The 20,151-nt window shown below is 49.2% G+C and overlaps 1 protein-coding gene across 3 annotated transcripts in view; it reads left to right on the forward strand.

The window, feature by feature from the left end:
- DDX4 (DEAD-box helicase 4) overlaps positions 1–20,151 on the forward strand; it is a 1,871,246-nt gene that overhangs the window by 99,334 nt on the left and 1,751,761 nt on the right. For all 3 annotated transcript variants that reach the window (XM_069627287.1, XM_069627289.1, XM_069627288.1), the window contains one exon: positions 6,053–6,098. In XM_069627287.1, coding sequence (XP_069483388.1) covers positions 6,053–6,098 — 46 coding nt within the window. The remainder of the gene's footprint in view (positions 1–6,052; positions 6,099–20,151) is intronic.

Below are 20,151 nucleotides of genomic sequence, written 5' to 3' on the forward strand. Positions count from 1 at the left end.
GGTTGCTGGTTTGTGGTCAGCTGCTGATTTTGAGGAAAGGGGAGGAGTGCGAATGGTTAACTTGAGATCACGGGCGCAGCTAGCTCCTACATGCCATCCTTGATGATCCATTTGGACTTGCAGGCTCCAGAGATGCTGGGATCAGCCGATGAGAACTGCATTGTGCCCCTGTTTGAGGCCTGACTGAATCAGTCCTTCTTGAACTTGTATCTGTTATTGTGAAATGCATCCACCCTCCCCTCATTTGGGGTACAGAAATGTATGTAAACATCAAATGTGCTTCCAAATTGCTTGTGCTTTGCAGTAAAAATTACACCGTAACAAAGTTTCTAATGGATTCCTTCCTGCCACGGATTCCTCATCTAAGATATCCATATACCAGCTGTTCTCAGGAAAACGTTCTGCCACCAGGGGAACGCTGAGCGACTCCACGTCGGGTCCTTCCGCCTCTATGCACCCTGCCTTGGAAATGAGGTCTGGGACCAGTACAAGTAGCAGCGCTCCGCCCCATGACCTCGGTTCCTTTTTTCCATGCACTTTGTTCGCCTATCTGGAACTTGCTCGTCGAGCTTCTCTAAGTAATTTGCCATGCCGACTGTCGCAGGGCCCCCAGTTTCAAGCCATGCATTGACTGTGGTAGACATATGTCTGACTCAGATCCGCACCAGATATTGCTTGTACTGTCTGGGTGAAAAGCGCAACACCAAGGACTGTGGGGTTGTCAGTCGATGCACCCTAAGGTCCACCGGGAGCAGGCAGTGAAATTGTTCACCTTGATTCACAAGGGAAGGTTCTGCGGTCTCGGAAGCATGGCGCAGATCGTCGTTATGAAAATTAAACAGCTCTGCATATGAAGAAGAATCTGTTTAGAGGTTGAGCTCCGAGTGGGTCTTTTCACTGGCACTCTTCTTTTTCCTCGAAAGATTCACTGCTCTAAGGGTTCTCCAAAGTGGCTGGCAGAGGTACCCTTCCCAACCTAATCCTCAACTAAGGAGGAATGGGAACGTTTTTGCTGGACATCTTTGCCAAAGCACTGGCGGCTCTGCCACAGACACCTATGGCGAAGGCGGGGGGGGGGCCACTGGCTTTGGCCACGACTCTGATGGATCCCACTGCGTCTTCGACCAGCAGGGTACACTCAAGCGACCACTCCTCCACACCTACGGGCTTGGGCCTGTTCCAAACTGAGCGAGTCTGTTCGGCATGGCAGGCTCCGGCCAGCAGCCTCGCCTTAGTCATCAGGCCCGTGGGAATTAGCCCCACTTCCGAGAGACTTTTGTTGAAAATGAATAACATTTACGAGAAAGCTGACCGGTCCCATTTGGGTTGGAACCCATGGGTTGTAGTGGAGAGGGACTTCCCCCGAGGAGTTCTATGGGAGTGCCGACATGCTGAACATGGCAGCTGACCTGCAAAGGGCCAGCTGTCCGGGCACTTCCCCAGAGTTTGACATTCTGCCACCACCAACACCAGTTAAATTAAGCTGCATGTTAGCGCCTATGACAAAGGTGGCAGATACCCTGGGTCTATTGGCACTGTCCAGGTCCGGAGTGCAATATGAACTATGCAACATTCTGGACTATGCTCCCAAGAAAGAGACGTGCAGCCCTTCAATGTGATAGTGGAGGCCCCAGTGTTGCAAGTGTGGGGGGGGGGGGAAACCTGCCTCTTTTGCCCCAGTGAACAGGGATCTGGTGAGGAAGCTTCAACCTTTCCGTCCCTTCCATCGGACAGGGAAAGCAAACGTCTGGATGTGTGGGGTGAGAAGGTGTTTGTGTCAGGCAGTCTAGTGCTGCAAACAGTGAATGCATCTTGTGCCATGGCGAAGTTCTCCTTTGGTCGGCTGTAGCCCGTGCGGCAGAGCAAGTTCCAGACGGTGGCATGAAGGATGGCTTTCTGTTCCTGAGCACAAAGGAGGCGGCGCAGCAGATGCTGCAATCTGGCCTAGACACTGACTGCGTGGGCAGGTCCATGGCCACTTGGCCACAAGCACTGTGGCCAGGCGCCATTCATGCGTAAGAACATCTGGGTTAGCACCAGATCTCCTGTTGCGTCTACTAGATATGACTTTTGTAGGACAGAATGTCGCCCTCAAAGTCCAGTTGTCTATGGCGACAGTCCTTGGGACTTGTGGTCCAGCAGCTCCCCACGCAATCCTTGTCACGGCAGAGGTTTTTGACCCTTTCCTGCATTTGTGCAGGGGGGGGGGGTCATGGAAAACCTGCCCTGGGAAGGGACCAATGCAGATTCTTCCAGAGATGCAGAAATGCGCAGCAAGGGGTTATCTCGACAGCTGCTGTCCCCTCTGCTCCCTAGGGCACTAAACCTTAGTTCATCAGGGAATAGCTTGAGACAATGTCGATGCTTGGGCTCTACAGGTCATCAATTGGGGGTGGGGGGGATAGTGCCTTTTTCTCAAACGCCCACCATAGCATGGTCCACTGGCTGCCCCCCTCGCTCTCCAGACACCATCCTCTTAGGCAGGGTCTGTCAGCTTCTAGCAAAGAATGCTATCGAACTAGTTCAGCATTCAGAACGAGAGGGGGTGGTACTCTGCCTATTTTCTGGTGCCAAAGCAGGATGGCGGCTTACTCCCCATTCTGGACCTGTGGCTACTGAACTTACTCCTTCGCAAGGACAAGTTCAAGATGGTCACTTTAGCCCAGATCCTGCAAGCCTGCGATCTGCAGGAATGGTTGGTTTCCCTGGATCTTCAGGATGCCTACTTCCATGAGCCGATTCATCTGGAGCACCAGAGGTACGTGGTGGGCTAGCAACATTACAAAATCAGGGTCCTGCTTTTTGGTCTTTCATCAGCACCCAGGGTTTTCACCAAGCTGCTGGCAATGGTAGCGGATCGACCCAGGAGGGAGGGCATCCATGTCTTAAGCCACCTGGACTGGCTCACCCGAGCTTGCTCACCGTAGCTAGTGTCGGAACAATCTACTTCATACATGCACACTCTAACGCCATTTGGGCTTTTCCCTCAACTTCAAAAAGTCTCGGGTTCTGCCTTCCCATTCTCTCCAATTTATTGGGGCAGTCTTGGACACTCCTGGGCAGTGCTTTCCCTCCCGAGGATAGAGTGGCCAACTTTATTTGGATGATCGATTTCCTCCAATCAGGCAGCCTTCCTACCCCTTCTGGGCCTCATGGCCTCCTGCATCCTAGTGGTGCTAGAGTAAAGGCTGCACATGAGATTGCTTCAGTGCCTTCTTCGTTGCCAAGGGTCGCGGTGGTTCTTGAGCCACATGCCGGATCTTCTGGAGGTCTTGAGTCGGGTGACTCAGGACATAGCATGGTGGGCTGGGTGCGAGAGTTTGCTTAAAGGAGCATGGGTTCGGCAACCTTGGACCCAGGTGACGGTGGTCACAGGCGCATTTCTGACTGGTTGGGGTGCTCACTTATCAGATATTATGGTAAATGGACTCTAGTCTCCCACAGAGTCTTGGGAGCACATCAACTTGCTTGGGTTGAGAGCCATCAGGCTGGCCCTGGTTGATTTTTCTCCCCTCTAAAACGCAATACAGTAGTGTCCATGCAGTACCTCCACGCACTAGGTGGAGTGGGGTCCTTGTCTCTACAGAGAAGCAGGGAGACTGGTTCTTATGCTCTAGAGAACAGGATCTCCCTGAAGGTCGCTCATCTGGCTGCACTGGAGAACGTCCTAGTGGATGTGTTGAGCAGATATACCTCAGCCTCCACAAGTGGGAGCTCTGTCTGGAAGTTCTGGAGGAGTTCTTCTCTCTTGTGGACTTGTGAGATGTACCTCTTCGCTTCCAGTGCCAAACTGTTCTGCTCCAGGGAGTCTCCTCGTTGGGGAGCTTTGGGGGACTTTGGACCTCGTTTATGCGTTCCTGCTGATCCCTGTCCTTCTGCTGTTCCTCTGGACACATCTGTTTCGAACCATGCTGATCTTGATTGCTCTGGACTGGGATTGGAGAATGTGGTATCTGGAGTTGCTGACATGTCAATCACCCTCCCTGCTGCCTTCGAGGAGTCTCGACTTGCTCTCCCCGTTGCAGGGTGGGACCCTCCACCTGAACCTCGGCAGCCTTGGACCTTCATGCTTGGCTACTGAGAGGCCGAGATTCAAGGAGTGGGACTTGACGGACAACGTCCTTGATGTGCTCATTTTAGCTCCGAGTCTAGCTACAAAATCCATTTATGCTTGCAGATGGCTTAATTTTCGATTTGGTGCTGGTAGATGGGCCTCAATCCCTTGATTCTGTCCTCCTGTGTTGGGTTTTCTGATTTCCTTATCCAAAGTGGGCCTGCAGATTGGCACTGTGAAGGGTTACCGTGCTTCTTTTTGTGTTCGAGAGGTCATCACAACCCGACTCATTCTTAACAATCCCCACTGTTCTGCAGTTCTTGCAGGCTTTGTGTAACCGTTCTCCTCCCTGAGAGTTTGTGGTTCCGGTGTGGGATTTTAATATAGTTTTAAAACTTATCGGTGCTCCGCTTGAGCCCCTTAATTATTTCCTTCTATTAGATTTCTCACCCATAAGGTGATTTTCCTGGTTGCCATAACCTCCCGATTTTGTTTTTTTCCCAAAAAGATGACTTTGAGATTGAGTACCTCCTTTCTGCCGAGGGTGGTTTTGGATTTCCCTCTTTCTCAGAAGATCCTTCTTTACTCTGCCTCACCCTTCCAAGGCCAAGGAACGATTTCATAGACTGAACCCGGTAAGGCCCTTCAAGTCCTACATCTCCTGTACTAGAGAGGTTAGGAAGGATGACAAGCTATTTGTTGGGTATGCTGGTGCTGGCAGGGCTGGGACAAAACAGACCCTGTCCAGGTGGATCTTTCTCTGCATCTCAGAATACTACGGTCTGGCTGGGAAGGATGTACCTGAGGGTCTCGGGGCTCATTCTACCAGAGGTGTGACTGCCACCTTTGCCCTGCACAGGGGTTTTTTGTGGGGGGAGGGGGGAAGGTAGGGAGGTCACTGTCCTGGACAGTTGCCAGGCAGCAACGTGGCTGCCGCTGCACATGTTTTATATGCGTTACTGCTTGGATTCCTTTTCGGCCCAGGATGTCTGTTTTGGTAGGGTGATCCTCCAGAGTCTTCCGCTGTAGGTGGTGTCCTTCCTTTCTTGCCTCCTCCAGATGATGTGCTGCTTTGGAAGTCTATTATAGATGTGGGATCTTTGGCAGGAAGGAATGAATTCGAAAAAAGTCTTCTCTGTAATGTTCTTTCTGATGGATGTTTCTAAAGCGGATTCCTCATTGTCCTCCCTACCTGCCCCTCTTCTGGGAAGCTAGTAAACCACTGGTTCTGCAGTCTCTCTGCATCGGCATGCTAGGGTAAAAGGGTGGAACTGAGGTCATTGGGCGCAGCGTTACTACTTATACTTGCCTTAATGTCATTTCGGGCGCATAAAGGCATCTGATGGTATAGACGCATGTTGCCCACTGGTGGGGGGAAGTTTCCGAAGAACATCTGCGCTGGGATATGGATATCCTAAATGAGGAATCCGTGGCAGGAACAGCCACCAGAAAGAACATTACTGAGAGGCAAGTAATTTGTTCATTCAGTTACTTGAACATTGTAAGGTGTTAACAAAAGTTTACCTAATGACTATCCAACAAACCAAGTCGAATTGGAGCATTGCAACCAGTCTGTACATAGGTATGTGGTATTAAAACAGGAGCACCCCTTTGGGCTCTCGTTTTGGTCAGATAACTTGTAATACTCTGTACTGTGCTAACAAACATTGAGCCATTTGAGGCATCTTAAGCACTAAATAAGCTGTCGGTGCCCATGTTTTTATACTTCATGTTATTAAGAATCCCACCACTATGAAATAGATCTACATTGAGCTCTGTAAAAAGCAATTACAGCAGGGAGGAACATGCCAAACAACGGCATGACTCCTGATTTTCAGCGACAGTACTGAGTGTAGGATGTGGTCAGCAAGAGGTTTCAAGTGGCATAACATGGGTAGTCTTTATAGTTCTGGTTGTCTGTGCTTGCTAGGATTGTAATTAAATGTAACGTTGGCAGTCATGTAGTTTAAATGTTACATGTTAACGTTTTGTTCACAGGAAACTGAAAAGGCCTTTAACTTCAATCAGAATTCCGGTTTAAAAGGTTGGACCACTTTTTTTTCTGTAGTGATTTAAAAGAAAATGCATTTGTGGTGTTAATCGCTTTAATTGATTACATGTCCTGTATTGCATTCATTTGCTATGTCTTTGTGACAGACTATAATTGTGTTGCACCGTAGTAGATTTTCAGATCTATGAGCAAAGATTTCTCCCAAAAAAAAGAAGAGGGCCGCCTGCTCTCTCGCCCTCCCACCACCTCCCTGCAGCTCACTTGCACTGACCGCTAACTGTTTCCTGCATTACATAACCAGTGTATTTGTAGAGCGCACGTTCATCTCGGACCGATTTTTGTTACCCAACTCAATGGTACTCCTATTGATCTAAGATGGATGAAAGGTTGAGTGGACCTGCCTGGATTTGAATCGGTGACCATCTTGTCAAAGGTTGGCCCTTGCACTGGATTCATTAGTTCAGCATTTTGCTAAATTGAAGGGCTTTGCACTATTGTGCGTCGGTCTTATTCCAGTGCTCTTGTGACTGTCGCCCTGCCTCCTAGACGTCTGTAGACCATAAGGATTTTTCTACTTCAGTATTATTTCAGTACTTGTTTAAATCAGATTCGATTCTGGTTGCTAGTTTTCCAGTTACTTTCAACAAATAAACATGGAACTTTTTTTTCTCTTTTGAGAACTGCACAGGATTACATGTGCTTTGGCATTAAAATGCACGAGCATGCTTTTGGCCATAAAGGCACGCCCAAATCTTTGGCACAACCTTTTTCCACGCTGCATTTTGTCACTTTCCACGATTATGGATGTGATCACATGGCAACAATAAGCATTTTTTTTAGTTTCTTTGTGCAAGTCATGAACGTGTTTCAATAGGTTTCTGAGGTACACTTTTCATTAAAAAAAAAAAGTCTGCTTTAGACTGATCTCTGGACTCAGACCTGTTTTACAACAGGTACCTTCTCGGCGCAGACTACTATTGAATTGTCCAGGCCACTGAGCCTTGGTTACTTTTTTATTTACAGCCACTAGGTGGATTCATGTGGCTCTGTTCTGACTGTCACATATGTGGCACCTCTTACCCAGATGACTGCTTCTGCATGTATATACTGAGCTGCATGCACCCTTTGACTGAAACATTTCTGGGATGTTGGTGTCTCACCCGGCTCTAGGCAGCACTACACTACAGGATTGTGGCTCCTGCCAGTCCGTGAAATACATGAAAGGAAGTATTGGAATGGGTGTCAAAAGGTTTCACTGCCCCCGAGAAAGAGAAGGCTACTCTGGACGAGTCTGGTCCATCGAATGGCCTAAACCATTCGTTCCCATACCATTCCAATTTAAGGCAACCATAGAAAGATATAAAATCTGCAGTGTGCTAGGTCTCAATGAGTCGTCTTTCTCCAACATTCATTTCCTACGCTTACAAGTTGTGCACCGATGGCCCAGGCTCCTACGGTTGCATTTTGGGCAAGCAGCTTTGCCTACCAAAGTTTTTTCTCCACCTGTGCTGCTCCCCTTAATAGCAAAAGGCTTTTTGGGCCTACCTACTGTTTTTAGGCATGTTCTCTGCTCCTTTACAGGGCGACTCTGGAAAAGAGACCCACTGCGCACACCCAAGCACTCTGTCCAGAGTATGACTGAGCAGGTGGTTTCAGCTCTGGTCTACGTCCATATTGCTGCCACCTACACTTGTCTCAAATTCTAGAGCAGAGACCACTATGTAGGGGCACACTTTTGTAGATCGTTGTCCATAATTATAAGGGATGAAAACTGCTTGGTCTGAAACCTTTGGGCTTTTTTGGGGACTTCATCAGAGGACTCTAGCGGAAAATCTAACCCTGCTCAAGTGGATTTAGCACATTAGCTAAACAGTGCGAGGAGCTTGTACACCTTCAAATTCAAACATTTGCACAACGTCCATTTCCTTCTTGGGTGCTTATTTCTGGCACATTCAAGTGTGATGGTCGGTCAGGACAAAGGAATCCAGGGAAGTGCGTGGTTTTACTCCATTTTGGATCCTGAAACTTGGAGTTAAGTCTGTTTCTGCAAAATCTTTTTTCATCGAGCTGAAATGGATGTAGGTTTCTGCCAAATGGCATCACTGAAACATTGACTGGCTCCTTGCCTAATGTTCCTCACCTTGCACTACTCCAGGAATTTTGGTGGAGAAGGCTTCCACGGTGGGTTCTTTGCATACATGTTTTCAGACTATCCCCCAAACGTACTGTAAACAAACTGAATGCTTTATGGGTCAGGGGTTTTTGCCTTCGTCAATTTACCATGGTATTCAGTCGATTGCTACATGCACCTGACCTTCTATACCCACATCTTGTGAGATACGGATAGGAATGTGTTTGGGCATCTTGGGACATGAGAAAGCTATTACGTCAGATGGTGTACAATGCCACAGACTGCAAACTAAATCCAAGATGCAGACTTGCTCTCTAAAATACTGCATGGTGAGATTCATGGGGTCAAATGATGTGCGGGGGAGGGGGGGAGATGTGGTCCGGGGCTTCCTCCTAAACTATACAAGCATAATCTGTAGATGGGACATTTGACGGGATTTATCTTATTAACAGCAAAGCAGATGTTCTTAAGGTTTAAAGCCTGCAGTACAACAGCAATGCCCCTCAGGCTGGCATCTTTCTAAAACTCTTGCCTTTTATAGTAGGGGTTGCTACCAGCCCTATTGCTTCCTGTCTGTTCGCTTTGGGGTTGTCAGATGTGTATAGCGTTTGATAGTATTCCCTTAAAATCTCCCCCATGTCCTCTTTAGTCTTCTCCTGGCCCTTGTTGTCCCGGAGTTTCATAATTGATATATTCTTTTTCCTAGCCTTCAGCTGCCTTGCAAGGAGTTGATCTGCCATGTTTGTTCCTACATAATACCAATGTTTCAAGTATAGAAGGGATTTCTCTGCCAGCTTGCTACGTAGGGCACTCAACTGGCCCTGAACTTGTTGCAGTGCTAAGCGCATGTTCTTGTTTGGTTTCTTAGATATTTGTTTGCTTTCCAGTTCCCCCGCCCCCTTTCTTTCTGCTCGTCCTCCCCCCCCCCGCTTTTAACGCTATCAATTCCCCCCCCTTGGTACCGCTTTAAATGCTTCCAAGACTAGTCCCAATGGTGTTTCACCCGTTTATTTTTCGGAAAAGTATTCAATTTTGTCCCTAATGGAGTTCACCATAACCTGATCTTGCAGGAGTTCCACCGGGAATATCCACTTCCGTAGCCCCATGTCTCTGGTCAAATGTCCCTATAATGGGGGCATGATCCGAAAGGGAGATGGTGCCTAAGGCTATTTCCTTAACTTTGCCCTCCAGCCCACTGGAGGCCCATATATAATCGATTCTCGATTGCGAAGTATGGACATGAGAGTAGTGGGTAAATCCTTGTATTTGTCTCTTTATCGATCTCCATTTGTCATGGAGTGCTAATAATTACATTTTCTGTTTCAATCCCTTAGAAAGGCCCTGTGTTCCCGACCGTGATGTTGCTCCTATCCCAAAGTGGGTCCCAAGCAAGATTGAAATCCCCTGAAAATACCACCTCACCCGTGGTAAATCCCTCCAGGAATGATGGGGGTGAGGGTGTGTGGTGGGTTGAGGGGGGTTCCCATCAAGAACCAGTCTTGCCCCGAATTTGTGGCATATACTGTGGCTAATGTTATCTTTCTGTCTCCATATGGAATATTCAAAAAGAGGTAGCGACCTTACTTGTTGGCTAGGGTTCCCTGCACCTGTATTCCCCTCCCATCCTGTATCGCTATTGTTACCCGAGCCCTTTTTCTTCCCTGCGTTTGCCTGATATATCTGTGCGAACCCTCTAATTTTCAGGTGTCGCTTATTTTGTTTTTTTGATGTCTCTTGATACATTAATGTCCGCCTTCATCCCTTTTTATCAGTTGTTTGACTTTTTTCCTCTTGAGGAATTTAGGACCCTCACTTAAGTATTCTTCCTCGTTTTATCACGTTTGTTTTCAGAGACATGGATCTACACCCCCTTAACCCCATCCTTAACCCCCCTACATGCCCTCTACCCCAAACTATCCCAACTTCCCACAACTTTGTCCTGCTCCCCCAGCACCCTGAGGAGGGCGTAGGGTCCTATGACCTCTCGGGCAAAATGTCTGTCGCTCCTGGCCCTTTGATCTCCCAGAGTTATCATCCCGGGGAGTTATAAACCCCACTATGAGATCCATTGACCGACTCCCTCTTTTCCTGCCCCCCCTGGGCTGCTTGCTCCTTGTAACAATATTGGTCTTGCCCCACCCCGGGGTCCACCTTGTGTCACCAAACCCTGTCTTACTTGTCGGTCCTGTGTTTGTGTTCGTCTCCAGCGTTCTCTGCCTGATCACTTCCTTTTGTCAGTTTTGCCGTTATTTGTGACCTTTGTCATTCCCATGGCTTACTGCGGGATGTTCTTCCTCTCGGTTGTCCTTCGCTTGTCCCTTGGTCGTCTCCTTGCAAGTCCAAGATTAGTTCACCTCCTTCGCATGTGGTAATTCTGTGTTGTCTTCATTCCCATGTGAAGAGCAGTCCGAATGGCAATGTCCATTTGTACCTTGTTTGCTTGGATGTTAGGAATGTTTACTATTGGACCCATCTGCCTTCTCTTTTGAAGTGTGGCCTGTGCTAGGTCCTGGTAAAGTTGCACCTCTTCTCCGTTGATTCGAACTTCACTTGACAGCCTCGCTTTATGCAAGATGTGTTCTTTGTTCATAAGAGGTGACCGCCACCAGCACATCTCTGGGGCGTGTTCCTGATTTTGCCGGTCTGCGTGGGCCTACTCTGTGTATCTGGTCTATCTGGACCACAGCTACTGAATCGTCTGCGAAGAGCTGTTGTGCCGTGTTTTTCAGGTCTTTGTCGTCTACTTATTCGGAGAGGTAATTAATTCTAATCTAGGACCTACGTGAGCGACTGGTCTTTGGATTGTAGCTCCAAAGTGTGTCCGGCGTGCCAGGTGTTCCAAGGCTTCTTCCGTTTGTTTAAAGTTATCCTCCAACTGCCCTTTCTACTGTCTGTCCTTTCTTCCACTTTGGCAATGTCCAGTTTAAGTTCTTGTAAAGAGTTTCACTTCCTCTTTGAGAGTTTCGAACTGCGTTTGAAAGGAGGCAGTTAATTGATCCTGGAACCCCTTAAGCCAGCTCTGCATGTCCTCTTTGCGGGTTATATCTGTCTGTGGGAGACTGGTTACCCCTCCCTTACTCGAGAATAAGCACGAACGATTACACTTTCTTTACGGGTTGCCATTGCTACCTCTGTGGTGGTTTCCTGATGTTGCTGGCTTTGGTTGCTCCCTCCGCCTCTTGAGCTCATCACTGCCTCTGCATCCCACAGTTGCTTAATGCTCGCAGCTTGCTTTGCCTGGGGAGATTGAGTCGCTGCCGGTTTACCCCTTGTGTTGGACAGGTGGTTGGAGAAATCTGCTGTTCCGAGGATTTTCTCTAAGTTAACCTGGGCTTCTTGTGGTTTTCATCGTGGGTTATTTGTGCCCACCTTCCATTTCAGTGTCAGTCTACGCGGGGACCCAATGCTTTTGTTTGGGCTCCCTTTTCCTACTCCTCTCGGATTTCCCCTTTGTCACTGCCCCCTTCTTGATATCTCCTGTTGCTTGAACTGTGGGGCTGGCCAGCTCTGATTGCTTATTCTAGCCTTTTTTGGCTACCGAGTTGTAGCCTGTTGGAATTGAGGATTACGTCATCTTGGGAGGGGGTGCTGACTTACTTGCTTCCCCTTGGTTGCATCCCGCCTGCTTCAGCAGCTTTCCCTGTTCCCCTTGCGTGTTGCTGGTTGCTCACAGGGGCCACTTCCTCAACCCTCGCGCGCGAAACCCGCTACGTTCGGTTTGTGTATCCGCGCCGGGTGGCCACTTGGCCCGCTGGGTCCTCGGTACGCCTACTGTGAGTGTCCCCCTGGCACACATATTGTGTGTGCCACTACAGTAGGGGATTCTCTTCCTGCTATGTTCTACTTGTGCGGTTACTGCTGGGTGGGGCCGCTCGTCCTGCTATTTCCTGTTCCTCCGCAGCATACTCCTCCCTAGATGTCGGGTCAGGCTGCTGACTGAGCTGCCCGGACCTGTGATTGCTCTTTTCGCTGGTGAGTCAGACCTTATGTTGCCTGTTGGTGTGGTGTGCGTGGTCGGCCCACCCCTTGCTGGTGTCTGCAGTCAGTGCGGCCGCTTCCCTGTTATGGTCTCCACGCCCCTGCTCTTTCTGCGGATATGGTCACTGTACCTGGGGCTGTTCCTTTTCTGTTCCGGGTGGTAGCGAGGGTTTCATCCTTGCTTTTTTGATCACTTTATTAGCGGCCCTTGGCGAGAGGCTCCTAACCACGTCCTCTACCCTTGGTGGCTGTCTTGGATCTCCCCATTGATTATCTTTTTCTCTAGTCTATGATCAGGTTCTCAAATGCCGGTTTTTGTTCTTCTTAATTGCCAGCTTTGAGTGGCAGCTGAGCCAATGAATAGCTGTGTGTGTCAGACAACTAGGGCCTAATTCACAGGATCGTTTTATAATGGCAAACCCCCATTGGAAAATGCACTGTGAATCAGGGTCCAAGTATCTTGAATAAGCACTCGTCTTCAGACTGTATAAAGGACATGAGATTGTGATTGGCTTGATGCCTGCTCCATTGAGATTGCAATTTAGGATTTTACATGAGTTCTTAAGATCTTAAGAACCATACTTCGAAGGGATTGTGTCCTCCGACGTATTCCTCATCTTAGATATATCCTTCCAGCTCTGCTGGCCTCGGAATTTTTTTTTCTCTAGAGGGCGCTGCGCGTCGACGTCCCTCGAGTCGATGTCCCTCGACAGCCGCCATATCGATGCTCGACGTCATCCTGCCTATAAAGGCCGCGCGCAGCGTCCGTTGCTCAGTTCCGTTTTTCTGCGCTTACTCGGTGCCTCGGAATACCGTTGCTCAGTTCTTAGTCAGATTAATCCTATTTACCTCAAGTTATTCGATCCATACTCGATGGCTTCCTCGTCGGAACCGACAACTCCTCGATCCGGCTTAAAAAAATGTCGATTTTGGGAAAAAGATGTCGTTGACCGATCCTCACAGAAATTGTCTGTGGTGCTTGGGAGCTGAACACCATTGTTCGGAATGCGAGGACTGTATGTCCATGACAGCTAAGGCCCTGAAGGAGCGTAGGGGGAAGCTGGAGAAAGGTAAGACTTTTAAAGCTTCTTCTTCGTCGACGAAGTTGAGACATTCGTCTCCTCGTCACCATTCGCGCTCCAGGTCTCGGAGTGGGTCTCATCACTCCTCGAGATCGAAGCACTCGAAGAGGAGGCGTCGAAGATCCCCTTCTCTGTCTTCCTCTGTTTCGCCAAAAAGAATCCCTTGCCCCACGAAACATAGTTCCCGGGCTGAATGGGAGGAATTCCAAAAGAATATGATGAGCGTCTTCGAGAAAGCGGCCTCGACCCCCTCGAAGACTGCCGAGAGCGATGCTCTGGTCGAAAGACCCGAAGGTCAAAAACGCCGCGAGTCGCAGTAGCCGGCGAAAGAAACCTCTCGAGTGCGTTTCGAACCCTCAAGCAGGACTATGACCTCCAAACCTTCCTCCAAGGTTCCGTCGAGGTCGATGTCTTCGGCGCCGTTGTCGAGGGGTCCTTCGACACACGGGTCTGTCGACTCGACGCCAAGAAAAGTCACGGTGACCACACATCCAGTGACTATCCCCAGGCCCTCGACGTCGATGGCGTCGATATTGTCGAGTAGAATTCCAATTCTGTCGAGGTCCTCGAGGCCTCCACCTCTGTTTTCGACGCCACGCTCGAAGCCTTCGACGTTTTCGAGGCCAATAATGTCAAGTTCGGCACCCTCTGCCTTGGAAATGGGATTTACTCCCTTTATGAGTTCAGAACAATTGAGAACTATATCCTCAATTTTAGAAGAGGGTGATTTGTCTGAACAAGACACATTTGAGTTACAGGGACCTGTAACCCCAGTTAGAGAGGAATTTTCCTCTGAAGAGCGCAGATTAAAGGATCTTCTTGATTCTTTACATGAGGCAAGTGGGTTAGACACTTCCCCTGAGGTGGATTTTGCTAAGCCAGACCCGGGGGAGCATGCTGAAACCCCCTACAGAGCCTTAATGGCCAGGATTACAGAGTTCATGGGGTGGTCTGCACCTTCACAATCTTTCCAGCAAGATGACCTCACGGATATTCTTGACAAAGGCCCACAAGAGGATCCTGTGGTGCCCTTTCATAAAGCTCTTCAGAGAAAGATCATGACAAACTGGGAAACCCCAGATGTAATACCAGCAGTAAATAAAAAACTGTCTGCAAAGTACAGGGTATCTTCCACAGACCCAGAGTTTTTGTCTAAACATCCATCCCCAGAAAGTCTGGTGGTACAAGCAGCATCCTCTACCGATGTCAAGACGGCTTATCCTACAGTCCCACAGGACAGGGACGATAAAAAATATGATACTATGGCAAAGAAAGTCTTTTCAGCATGTAGCATGGCGTTAAAGTCTGTTAATGCTACTTGCACCCTTGCTAGGTTCAGCCATACACTTTGGGAGTGTGCTTCTACAGCGGCTGACTGCATCCCGGAGGGAGAAGAAAGGGATGCGTTCCTGAATATTATACAGGACGGTAAAGACGCTATGTGCGAATCCCTCCAGACGGGCATTGATTCGGCTGACAGTATCAGCAGAGCAATGGCGGCAAGTACAACAACCAGGAGATTCGTTTGTTTGAGAGTCTGGTTTTGCCCCAGATGTGCAAGCCAGGCTCTTGAACATGCCATTCGATGGCTCTTCTTTGTTCGGGAAAAAGGCGGATGACAGTTTAGAGAAACTGCAAACTTCAAAAGCTGCAGCAAAATCCCTTTCCAACGACACCATTTGTGTAAGCATTGCTGCTCACGGATCGGGCGCAGATTGCCCGATCCGTGGGTAGCAATGCCACTGGACACCAGGGATGTCTTTTGAGTACGGGGGATGGGGCGCTTACTAAGGAAAGCATCCCCCTCCCCCCCGAGGCCCCAAAGCATGTGGCCTCATGTATGGAGACTCATGGGGGCAGATGGGTGACCATCTTCCCCGAGGGGTGGGAGGCAATTGAAAAAAAAAATTGTGAAAAAAGGAACGCAATGGGAAGGGGGAGGTGGTTGGGGACCCCTAGCCACCATGGATTTTTGTTTGGGTGGTGTTTTGGAAATTACACCCTGTGTGACAGCATTGCTAGTCACGGATCGGGCGCAGGGCACTCGATCCGTGGCTAGCAATGGCCACTAGACCACCAGGGATCCAATTTAGAAGCGGGGCGAGGGGGGCTGCTTACCCTCTCCCCCCTGAAGCCCCAAAGCATGGGGTGGGGGCATATGAGAAAAAATAAAAATAGACCACAATGGGAAGGGGGGAGGGGGTTGGGCACCACTAGCCACCACATATTTTTTTTAGGACATGAAAGGGTGGTGGCCCTATCCCTCCCACCCCAAGTGGAAAGGGGGGACCCCTTGTCACCCTCCCTGGGGGGCAGATTTCTCACCCCAGGGAGGAGTACATGAAGTGGCCTCCCTTCCAATGGGGTGGGGAGGAGAGAGCCACCAGGAAAGTGTGGGCAGGCCCATCAAATGATGGGGCCTGCAGGGTAGGGCCCCCCTGGGGCAGATGGGAGCCTATCTGCCCCTAGGGAATGGGGCAAAGAAAATAAAAAATAAAATCATGTCATGGCTGGCTGCAATCCGTCAGACTCCTTTTCGTCCCACAGGAACCTCTGCGAGGGGCAAGTCCTTTCGCTTCTACTCCGCATTCGGAAGAGGTAGAGGACGACCGGCTCAAAGGGGTCAAAGAAGAACTACCCGAGGTGGACGGGGTAGATATTCTAAAGCCGCAGCAACAGCAGGTGCCTCTTTACCATCGGCATCTGCATCAGCCGCCCCAAAACCACTCTGAGGACTCCCCTCACAGGACACCTGTAGGAGGCAGGTTGACCCAACATCTGACGGTATGGCAGGCTATCACGTCAGATGCTTGGGCATTGGAAACAGTTGCCCAAGGTTACTGCCTGCCTTTCCTACGTATACCTCAGAGTCATCCACCGGGGATCAGCTCTCAGAAAGCTCCAGATCCGCTCCTCTTGCAGGAAATTTTGGACCTGCTAGAGAAAGGTGCCATAGAACCGGTACCTGTAGCGGAGAGGGACAAGGGCTGGTACTCCCCTTACTTTCTCATTCCGAAGAAAGACGGAGGACTGAGACCCATCTTGGACTTGCGAGAATTGAACAAATTCCTCAGAAAAGACAAATTCAAGATGGTCACTCTTTCTCAGATCCTCCAGGCCCTTCAGTTTCAGGACTGGTTGGTATCTCTGGACCTTCAGGACGCTTATTTCCATGTGCCTATCCATCTCAAACACAGGAAATACCTGAGGTTCGCAATTGGCAACTCTCACTATCTATTTCAAGTACTGCCATTTGGGCTGACCTCCGCCCCGAGGGTCTTCACCAAGTTAATATCGGTAGTGGCTGCAAGTCTAAGGAGGGAAGGGATTCACGTCTACCCCTACCTGGACGATTGGCTGATCAGGGCTGTTTCTCCGGAGCAAGCTCAGATCCAGCTAAATCACGTGTGCCATTTCCTTCACAGACTGGGCTTCTCCCTCAATTTAAAGAAGTCACAAATGATACCATCGCAGAGACTCCAGTTCATAGGAGCGATCCTGGATACTTCCCTGGGAAAAGCCTCGCCACCAGAGGTGAGGGCTCAAGATATTCTACAGATGGTTACCAAGTTCCAACAGGCCCAACGTCTCCCAGCCTTCGACTTTTTGAGGTTGCTAGGCCTCATGGCATCCTGCATTTTCCTTGTGCCAGAGGCTCGCCTGAGAATGAGATCCCTCCAGTGGGCACTGAGGACTCAGTGGTCACAATTCTCAGGGAGAATGACAGATATTCTTCAGGTTCCCGACAGGGTGGCTCGAGACCTTCAGTGGTGGGCCTGTCAGGAGAACATTCTGAAAGGAGAACAGTTTTGGCAACCCTGGCCGGAGATAACAGTAGTCACGGATGCCTCACTCACGGGGTGGGGAGCCCACGCCAACGACTTGACCATCAGCGGTCGTTGGTCTCCATCGGAGTCCAGACTACACATCAACCTGTTAGAGCTGAGAGCCATCAGACTTGCGTTGAAGGCTTTCCTGCCAGCTGTACAAGGGAAGAACGTCCTGATAATGACGGACAACACGGTGGCCATGCATTACCTCAACAAAAGAGGAGGTGTAGGATCACTACCCCTGTGCAGAGAGGCGATGCAGCTCTGGTTTTGGGCAATCCAAGAAGGAATCTCTCTATCGGCAGTTCACCTATCCGGAGAGAAGAACTTGACAGCGGACGCTCTGAGCAGGCAGAACAGTCTCCCACGAGTGGGAGCTAGCTCAGGAAGTCCTTCAAGAGATCTTCGCCCTTTGGGGAACCCCTCGGGTAGATCTGTTCGCCACCAGCCTAAACAGGAAATGCGACCTGTTCTGCTCAAGGGAATTTCCTCCGAGAGGAGCTCTGGGAGACGCGTTCATAGTGGACTGGGAGTTTCCGCTTCTGTACGCGTTCCCACCGGTCCCTGTCATTCCTCAAATGATCAGGAGGTTGAGAAGATTCCGGCGAACCATGATCCTAATTGCCCCGGATCGGGCCAGGAGAACGTGGTACCCGGACCTTCTAGACTTGTCCATCTGCCCTCCAATTCGACTTCCTCTCAGAGAGAACCTACTCTCACAGAAGGGAGGTCCGGTTCTCCATCCAGACATCAAAACCCTCAACCTTCACGCTTGGCTTCTGAACGGCTGAGGTACAAGGATTGGGACCTCCCTGATGATGTTATGGAGGTGTTGCTTTCGGCAAGGAGGCCAGCAACAAAGTCTTTATACCGCTGCCGTTGGAACAGATTTTGCAGCTGGTGTAGAGAACAGAATATCGAACCATTTTCATGTGGTACACCAATGGTTTTGTCCTTCCTACTATATTTGGCAAATTCAGGCCTTCAAGTTGGCACCATTAAAGGGCTATCTCGCAGCGCTATCCATCTTTAAGCGTACTGCGGAAGAACCATCCTATTTCAAATTACCCTTGGTAATACAGTTTCTAAAGGGGTTAACCAATGTTTATCCCCCAAGACCATTCCAAGTTCCCCTATGGGATTTAAACTTAGTACTAACTTTCCTGATGGGTACACCTTTCGAACCTCTCCATTCTTGTTCGTTAAGATTCCTTACCCTTAAAACTGTTTTATTAATAGCACTTACATCTGCTAGAAGGGTGAGCGAATTACAAGCTCTTTCTTGAAAACCCGCTCATACAATCTTTCACAAAGACAAAGTTGTCCTGCAAGTGAAGCCTAATTTCCTCCCAAAGGTGGTTTCTGAATTCCATATCACTCAGAAGATTACCCTACCATCTTTCTATTCTCCTCCTCACCCGGGGAAAGAGGAAGAGAGGTTACACAGACTAGACCCTAGGAGGGTTTTAAGTTTTTACATTAGTAGACTAGCCAGGATAAGACAGGCAGACCAGCTGTTTGTAGGTTACGCAGGTCACAAGCTGGGGTTACCAATAACTAAGCAGACCATTTCCAGATGGATCATTCTAGCCATTCTGGAATGTTATAAACTGGCAGTGAAAGAGCCCCCTCAAAACCTTAGGGCTCATTCGACCAGAGGTATTGCAGCTTCATCGGCCCTCAAAAGAGGCGTGCCGGTTAAAGACAGATGTGCGGCCGCTACATGGTCGTCTGTCCATACCTTTACACTTTTTTACAATCTGGATTCCTCCTCCAGTCAAGAGACTAGGTTTGGAAGGGCTGTGCTGCATTCTATTCATCAATAGAAGACAGCGTGAAGTCAGTACTCCCTCCTCCGAATATAGAATACTGCTATGGGATCCTATCTAAGATGAGGAATACGTCGGAGGACACAATCCCTTCGAAGAACAAGTTACTTCTTACCTTGTAACGTTCTTTCGACGGGATGTTCCTCCGACGTATTCCTCATTGACCCTCCCATCCATCCCCCCAGTTCTACTTCCCTTGTTGTTGCAGCTTATGCTCCTTCAGGGTGATTAGTCTAGTCCAGACAGTAATACTATGGGCTACAAAACGGAACTGAGCAACGGACGCTGCGCGCGGCCTTTATAGGCAGGATGACGTCGAGCGTCGTCGTCGCGCAGCGCCCTCTAGAGAAAAAATTTTCCGAGGCCAGCAGAGCTGGAAGGATATATCTAAGATGAGGAATACGTCGGAGGAACATTCCGTCGAAAGAACGTTACAAGGTAAGAAGTAACTTGTTCTTCTATGGTGATTAAAAGGCAACTGGTCTCAGATGCACCCTAATAATGGGGAAAGTCCTTATGACCAGTATCAACAGATGAGTAGCCAGACTGAAGTCTTTTGCTATGTGGGCTTGGGGAGCCCAGGCCTCATGAACAAAAAGCTCAGCCCCTGTCAAAACGGACACTCCGTATATTCCCCCTGTGTCTCTCAATGGTGTGGGATGATTTTACCCTTCCATAGTTCTTCTCTAAGGTCTGGTGGGCACAGTACCCCCACTCATGAGTACACGCAGATTGCTTTTTATCCTACTGCTTTGGACCATTCTGTCCTTACTAAGCATTCTGGAATAACTGGGTAAATTAGATGATCTATGCATCAGTGTGTTGCAGCTCCTCAGACTATGGTTCAGCAAAAACCATCTGCTAATGAATAATCATTAATGGTTAAATTGGTCCTCAAAGTTTTTTTTCTTGTTTTTTTGTTGTTGGTGTAAGCAGTCTACTGCACTCTACAGGCCATCTGAACCAAGCTGGGATGTGTCTAGTACCATTCAGAATCTGTGTTGAGCCACTTGGTTGATTTATTGATGAGGGAGGTGGTAGATTGGGTCAGAGGGCAGTCTTGCAATGTTGACCAGTACCACAGCCAGCGGAGTGGTCTCACATGGAGGATAAGGCAGTCAGCAGTTTCTCCTAGGAGAGACTGCTTCAACCCTTGGGAGGTGATGACCTCTCGCCAATGAGATTACCAATGCCACCCTAGGATCTGTGGCAAGCACGAAAGATTCTGACCAGAGT

The sequence above is a fragment of the Ambystoma mexicanum genome, chromosome 6p (assembly GCF_040938575.1).
Source record: "Ambystoma mexicanum isolate Mex_15411 chromosome 6p, UKY_AmexF1_1, whole genome shotgun sequence".
Lineage (NCBI taxonomy): Eukaryota > Metazoa > Chordata > Amphibia > Caudata > Ambystomatidae > Ambystoma > Ambystoma mexicanum.